General features: G+C 36.2%; 1 protein-coding gene across 4 annotated transcripts; it reads right to left on the bottom strand.

Moving 5' to 3' along the window:
- Window positions 1-3,344: 3,344 nt before the first annotated feature.
- On the bottom strand, window positions 3,345-7,863 carry LOC149402767 (NagB/RpiA/CoA transferase-like superfamily protein). Of its 4 annotated transcripts, none has more exons than XM_089610204.1 (11): window positions 7,767-7,863; window positions 7,534-7,613; window positions 7,301-7,455; window positions 6,184-6,471; window positions 5,988-6,117; window positions 5,579-5,686; window positions 5,392-5,494; window positions 5,172-5,297; window positions 4,338-4,531; window positions 4,122-4,244; window positions 3,345-3,708 (listed from the first exon to the last, which is right to left on the bottom strand). In XM_089610204.1, the coding sequence occupies exons 2-10, from the start codon at window positions 7,584-7,586 to the stop codon at window positions 4,145-4,147; spliced, it is 1,257 nt and encodes a 418-aa protein (XP_089466330.1). In that variant the 5' UTR covers window positions 7,587-7,613; window positions 7,767-7,863; the 3' UTR covers window positions 3,345-3,708; window positions 4,122-4,144. The 4 variants fall into 4 exon arrangements, with proteins under 4 accessions (XP_089466330.1, XP_089466332.1, XP_089466329.1 ...); XM_089610206.1 differs by having other exon boundaries at window positions 3,345-3,689; window positions 7,730-7,841; XM_089610203.1 differs by having other exon boundaries at window positions 7,730-7,841.
- Between the last annotated feature and the right edge of the window lie 214 nt (window positions 7,864-8,077).

Below are 8,077 nucleotides of genomic sequence, written 5' to 3' on the forward strand. Positions count from 1 at the left end.
AAAATCCCCTTATGGTTTCATTAGGTCAATTGGCACTTTTAAGTCAATACACACGGATCTTAAAACCAGCCACTCTACTAGGAGATCTTCATCGACAACTGGTTCAAGCAACTTGCTGCTGTTGTGCTTTATTTGTACAGAGTTTTGTGAGTGTTTGTTTTGCATTGATACGCTGAGAAGATTTTCGGGAGAGGATCGTGCGATCTTCGGGAGGAAGAGTCGCATGAAAAAGAGAGGGAGTATCTGGTCTGATGGAATCTCAGATTTTCATCCATTGGAGAAGTCAAAGAAACTAGGCGTTTGAGAGAGACTCTGCAAAGCTAAGTCGTGTATGTTTGATTATTGAGATAGTGGTTCGCTTTCACCACCAGACGTATCAATCCTCTTATGTAGGTTGTTTATACCGAACAAGGTTACCAATTATGTGTGTTCTTTATCGCTTTCTGTTTGATTATTTAATTATCGATTTAATTAATCCTGCTAAAATCAACCAGTTGTTCAATAAGTGGTTTCATCGACATAGTTGAACAACCCTCTCAGTACACGTTAAGTACTTTCAAGTTTAAACATAGATGAGGAAAATGTTATTAGGAAGACAAAACTTACACCAACTTATTATTTTGTTCTAAAGTGACTATTATTGGTAAGAAGTAATTACTGTCATAAATAATTAAACATGATAGTAGTTATCATCACTATAAAATATATGATTTTTTGTAGCAAAATTAGCATTTTTCAAAACTTGTTAAGCATGCTGGGTTTCGTGCCCAAATAAATGTGCATTACTAATATTGTGTAATTAACAAGATAAATCTGCACATATGGAACATAGAAAACCTTAATATATTATTTTGATAATTATGTATGTCACGAAGTTGTTTCTGACAGTGGATAACCAAGTAACAGACTTGCAAATTAGATTAACTTGAAACAATCACAAACTGCATTTCCAGTCAATGGACATATATATACAGACACGTGATGATAAAACTAATTTATCGAATAATCTGATATCGGTGTCTTGGACATGCGTAATTGGACTCTGCTATTGATAGTGTTGAAATCATTGTGGCATAGTTTATTTGACAAAACAAATTGTAATAAAGTTGTTCAATTCGGAGCATTAACAAGTTGTTCGAGCAACGTATGTCGGGGTATTTGCGATTTTTTTCTCACGCGTATTTAGTAATTAATTACGTTGGTTAGTTACCTTATTTTCTTGGGTCACAATCTCGGATTTGGTGGATCCGATTGATTTGACTTTTCGCGTAGGATTTAGAACCAAACCATATGTATATCCCACTTAGGGTTTGTATTAAGGTTGGTGATTTTGGTTCTTCGATTGTTGGCATATACATGACAGCATAGTTCCTTGCTTGTCTCTACCTGTTCAGAGATTTTCATCGATAACAAGCTTAGAACAACTCACAGCTTTTGTACCGTCGTACTAAATGTGAGATCGTGTGTTGCATTGACGTGCTATTGATCTTTAGGAGAAGATTAGGTAAAGCGTAGAGAGGGAGTCTCTAGATCTGAGGGGAGCTTGGATCCATATCCATTGGAGATAACCAAAGGAGAGAAGTGTTTGCGTAGGGGAGCATTGTCAAATTTAATATTCCTATAACCATTGTTGATTGATTATAGTGGATTGATTTTCTCTAGACGTACCAGTCCCCCTGCGTAGGTTGTTTATACCGAATAGGGTTACCAATTGTCTTGTGTTTTTATTGCTTTATGTTTTCTTGTTTGCTTGTTTATCACCTTGTTTAATCGGCTTAAAACAATCAGTTGCTCAATAACTCGGTCAACCTAAATATTGAACAATCAGCTTAACTATGTTAAATGATTTTAATTGGTATCAGAGGGTAACTGGATGGGGAAAGATATATTTCCAAGTCATAATCAGGACTAAAATTGGAAAAGATTAATTATTATTGAAACATTTTTGAGAAAATCATGGGATATAATAATATTCGAGCCTATTTCCTTACAGGAATAGTAGAGTTATTTGCAAAAATATGCTCAGGAATATTTCTCGTCTCTTTCTTTCTTTTTTCTCATTGCTAGAGAATGGTAGGTTTCGCTCGTTTCATATTTTTCTTTTCATATAAACTCCACATTTACATATAATTTCATACTAAAAGAGGGCATTGATAATTTGAAATGACATACATATCTACCGCTCAAAAAAATGGACAACCACATCCATTTCTCTAATTAATGGTAAAAATCACTCATTTAACAGGTCGATAATAAGATAAGAGCTTATTATTAATTCAATTGTGGAACGTCCCGATGTACAATTTTTTTATTCCAAGACAATTAAGTTCTCATGCATAAATCTGTCAGATTTTATCGATAATACGAGAGAAAATTCATTTTCTACAAAAAGATCCACGGTTGCTATTTTTCAGTTTTTTTGCGTAGTTGTTTTTCTTTTCCAATTTCATATTAGAACCATGGTTGCTATTTTCAGTTTTTTGCGATAATTTACAACAATTAACGATGGTTAACGAAATTTTGCGATGGTTAACAATGAAATTTATTATTTTCATGGAAATCATTGAAAGTCATCGGAGATCTTCAAAAGTGGTAGAATCGAGACTTAGAGAGATAGAAGCGTTAATTTTTGTTCGAACAAAAATCTAATTTAAGATTTTTTGAAATATCGAGTCTTAACTAGATATTAAACTTATAATAATTAGGGCTAGAAAATAAAATTTCTCAGCGAAATCCCAGCACTGACAATAGGGATTGCAATTTGACCCGTTACCCGCGTTCCGGCCCGTTACCCGATTTATTTGGGGTCGGGTAATACCCGTTCTTTTTGGGTAAACGGGTAAATGGGTAATACCCGTTAAGGTTTTAACGGGTCCGGGTACGGGTAACAGAATAGCCATCCTGTACCCGGTTACCCGGGACCCGACCCGTTAACTTTTAAATATTTAAAAATATAATAAATCATATGTTTACATAATTAGATGATATATTTTAAACATTGTTTTTAAAAATATAATAAATCATATGTTTACCTAAAGATGATATATTATTTTTAAACTTTATATTGTTGATAGATTTTTATTTTATAAACGGGTAAGCGGGTCTACCCGACCCGCTACCCTTTTTTTAAACCGGGTAAACGGGTAACGGGTCCAACATTTTTAACCCGTTTACCCGGCGGGTATCCCCGTTACCCGGCCCGTCTCAAAATCCGGGTAAACGAGTCCGGGTAACGGGTAAAAAATTATAGCGGGTACGGGTAACGGAATAGGTGTACCCGGCCTTACCCGTACCCGTTGCCATCCCTAACTGACAGTAGTGAAATCACCAATACAACTATTATTAAAAAAATAAAAATAAAAATAAAAAAAATTAAAAAAAATTTTAAAAAAAAATCTTGATTTAGTTGTTACCAAAATACCTTCGGATATCACACAAAAGATACCTCAAACTCTGCTTCAGCAGATTAGGAACACATCAAAGCTTTATCCAAAAATAGCCAAGTTTACAAAATTGGCTCGTTTCTTAGCTTTCTGTCTTCGCCGTTGCCTCAAATCAGCTAATCTATTGGAACATCTCAGCCACTGCTTCCGACATTGGCAATTGCGAACTTGACCTTGATGATGGATATCAGCAGATCTTTTTACTTGCTCGTCATCCAATTTATAAAACGTTGCTTCACGTCCCATCTGAACTTTGTTCATCATGCTACAAAATCAGTACGCAACTTATTTAGACTGCTTTGGAAACCCTATACAAGATTAAAATGATGCGAATCTACATCCGTACGCTTTATCTTATTGAAGCCAGCTCTCACTCCTTTCAATTTATCTTTATAGTAAACACTCGCTTTTCTAAGGTTGAAGAAGGTAGTTCTTAAATGAGTTCCCAAGTTCTTGAGAACCCGAGTTTTGATCATCGTTATGTAGTTTGTCTGTGAAATGATGAGCTGTTTTGGTCGGCTACTTTAGGCTAAAATATGAATTTACATCACGGTGTGAATTCGAGTGAATAAGAACATATGAAATTTAACGGCATTCAAAATTTTTAACACGACCCTTGTTTTCAATTAACCAATTTTTTTTTTATTTACCGAAAAACAAAAGGAGAGAATCGCTTACCCGTTATATGATGGTAGAGGAATTCAACTCCCTGAAGTAACCGGTGTTCGTTGCACTACAAGATCATCAGCAGAATAGTACTCTGCAATGAGTCTATACATGTATGATGGGTTATGCCCTCCTCTGCAAGAAAGACAGTCTTTAGGACTGAACTCGGAAAGACAAAAGCAATTGGCAAGATGAGATATTATAACATTGATCTTTTGGCAGACTTACGTGTCAGTGATGAACAGACTAACAAGCTTCGGCGGAACAAAATCAAAAGTCGGGTTCACAACATGAAGAAGAGGAGAGCCAGTTCCGATTCCGAAATCCATGCAATCCGAAAATTCTCCGAAATCAAGAAGCTCAGAAGGGGATCTCAGCTCGTTCAATAAGACCTCCGGATTATGAGGATAAAGAGGGCATAACTGTCATTGCATACAGGCAAAAACAGATCAAACTAAAAGTCTAAACACTCTTTAGTCCTTTAAAATAATTTTGTAACATAATAAAACTAATAAATGTACACATTATTTTTATTTATTGTTAGCAAAACTAATAAATGTACACATTATTTTTATTTATTGTTGTTAGCAACTCTTAATTTATATAATAAAATGTACTGCGCTCTCCAAGTGTGCTTGTTCTTCCCTTCTTCCTTACCATGGCGAGTCTTTGTGAAATAACCCCGATGAGAAGAAAAAACTCAAAAAGAAGGCATAAACAGACCCTCCCGCTACTTCTAATAGGTCATGAACTAGATCATAATCATTCTTAGCGAGTCCATGAGAAGTGATCCCGTTTTTTTATCGAGTTCGGGTAGAGACCAAAGGTCTTGAGCGACCGATCCGACCGAACAATTAAAAAAAAAAATTATTCTTATTTTTTACTCACTGTTATAAATTATATTAATTATTTTTCTAAACATTTATTCAAATTTAAATTTTGGCCTTTAAAATTTTGTTTTTAGTTTAACTCTTTATTTTTTAATTTTTTAACCCTTGGCCTCCACATATGAGTGGAATATATCTAAGAAATTGGAATCATTAGTTGGGTGTTATGAGTTACCTTGTGACTACCAGCAAGAACAACAAAAGGCACAGCGTGTCTCTGAGCTGCGAGCGCAACCATATTCAACCCGACAGGAGCTATAACTGCACCGTTGGCCATTACAGCATGAGCTCCAACGATGACCTTAATCACATAACACAAACCTCAACTCAGCACAACAGTCTTGGAGGTCCAGGGAAATAATTTTAACAACTGTATTGAATGTCAAACTACATACCATGTTGACTCGAGATATCATGGCAAAAACTGCCGAATCAGTTATCACTGTGGTTTGTAAGCCTCTTGAGACCAATTCTTTTGCAAGAAGATGGCCCTGGTACCTGATTGAAAGAAAAAATGGGAAAAAGCAATATCAGTAATCCAGGAGATCCTTGCATGGAAAGAATATCCGATTGTTCACAAACCTAGGAGCTCCTTCAGCAACAAACACCCGAAAAGATCTCTTCTTCTCCTTCGCGGCACAGAGAAATTCCAGAACTGTTCTTGAACTACCTAGAGTCAATATCACCTCACTGAAAAACCAGTGCAATGGAATCATAAGTTCAGTTAAAAAAAATATACTGACTCAATAGAAGCTGTTGGGATTAAATATCTAACGGGAAGAAAAGTATCCAAGTGAAGAATATGCAGTTTGAAACTTCCGGCTATAGAATCTTCCATTACATCATAGCCATAATGACTAGTGATCTAACGTATGTATAATGTTACAAAGAAACGTGGTCTACTACGGAGAAAAAACAATGTAACAAAAAATCTGCTAGAAAAAGTGAGCTCAAAATATTCAATAGTCGAAGGAAACGAAAAGGGAAGTACTTCTGGTGAATGTGCTCAACGGCCTGCTCTGCAATCTGATCGTGGCATGTGTTAATATCTTGAATAAGCTCGTTAACCGCTTCAATGACATCGTGTTTCAGTTTCCTACTTCTCGAGCTTTTATCAGCCGCTGTGAAACGAGTTGAACCCACATCAGTATTCATGGTCATAAATTTCTGGAGATATAACTGCTTACATTTGCTTTTTCCTTCGGAGTCGCCGCCAGATGAAGAAGTGCGGGCGATCAGTGCCGAGTCAGGCACGTCCTCGAGAAGGGATTTCAAGGAAGGAGCGCGCAATGTGCTTCTCGAGACCGCGGCAACGGCAACGGCTGAGAGGACAGGTTGAATTTCGTGCTCATTGTCATCCTCGTCATCACTTACGGACGCCAAGTTCAGGCCCGCCATGGCTGCTGTGGTAAGAGAAAGATCCTCTTCCCTTATGATGTGCAAAACACGCCTTACTATGTTACCCACTGCAAGCTCTGCAATTATGAGAATAATTTAAAAAGAATGTGTAAGCGTGAATAACTTGCCCAGGAACTCAATAGCTCCTTCTAACTACATCCCAAAACACATACTTGCAGTTAACAATGGTCCAAGTTTCCAACAAAAGCTTGTTCAAAGAAACTTCTTTATGTTTTATTATGGTTTACATTTAACTCAACAATGTCGCGCAAGCTTCAATACCTCGAGATTTTCTTAATCAAGGATTCTAAACCTTGATTTGTATATCATAAGTAGGGAATAACCTCCTTAAATGAGACCAAAATTCCATACAAGAGCATCCACAAAGTTGAACTAATACAAAAGTCCTTCATCAACTAAATTACTCCACGTTCTCCCTTACTTCCTCCAACTTCGAGCATAAATTTGTGAGAATTTACAGAGCTACTACTAATACAACGAAAAAAAAAAACAAAAACAGAGATTATTATATTGAATCCCAAAACATTACAAACATTCAAATATAATTTTATTAGTTAATGCACAAAGAACATAAATAAAGTTTACCAGCACATAAAAACCAATTGCAACCCTTGACAATGAATTATACCGAGTTTCCCTGACTAAGCTGAGCACATTGAATCGTTTTTACGCTTAGATCCCTAATCACTGACATTACATTCTTTTTCGACCGGTGCTCGTTTGTGATTTGTGGGCTTTGATATCATCTTAAAGTATCCATTTCAAATGAGAGCACACAAGACCTTATAAATCTTGCTAAAACATATAGGCCCAACCAGGCATAACATAACAGAATAAGCAATGAACAAAAACACAAGAAAACACTTAAGAGCTAGATTGACATACCAACGGGATTTGCGGCAATAAGCTGCTCTCCAACAGCCCTCACGGCTTCAATCAACGATCCAGCTTGATTCGAATATGGAATTCGATGCTGTGATATCACCGACCGAAGAAGCTCAGCTGTCAATTTTGCCGTGGCCTGAGAGCCCTCAATTTTACTGCCATACATCCTCATATGAGATATCCACCACGTAATCCATACTCTACGCTACGCTATCGAGATAAACGAAACTCACCGTTTCTTGAGCTGAACAACGAACTCATTAACCAGGGCTTGCATGTCAGGCATTTTATTTCAATGCTGAAATTGTATCACCTGAAAGAAGACGCCGAACAGATATCATCGCTCCAACTTTTGTTTAATTTTTTTTCATTTCTTATATCGAAAATGGAAAAACGAAATTTCTATATCAAATCAAATGAAACAAAAACCTGGTTTCAGACTTCGTCACCTGGTTCACCAAAATACCTGGTCTCGTCGTCGTAGTGTGAGCTAGTCTTGAGAGACGACTCAAATTGGGGGTCTGAAGTCTGAGCCTGAGAACGAAAATGGGACGAAAATAAAGTATGGGCTTGGGCTAAATATTTTAGAAAAAACACGGATATATTTCACAAATACCTTATTAAAAAGCTGGTGATACTCGAAATACCTTGCATTTTAGCACATGTCATAAATACCTCGTTTTTTTTTATAAACAATATTCTTAATGAAATTGTAAGCAACTAATACAAAGTAATATTATACTTTTAAAACTAAAAAAATTAAAAAAAAAATCCTAA

This window comes from Urtica dioica, chromosome 3, assembly GCF_054948205.1.
Source record: "Urtica dioica subsp. dioica isolate 48M chromosome 3, U.dioica_male_clone48M_v1_H2, whole genome shotgun sequence".
NCBI classification, from domain to species: domain Eukaryota; kingdom Viridiplantae; phylum Streptophyta; class Magnoliopsida; order Rosales; family Urticaceae; genus Urtica; species Urtica dioica.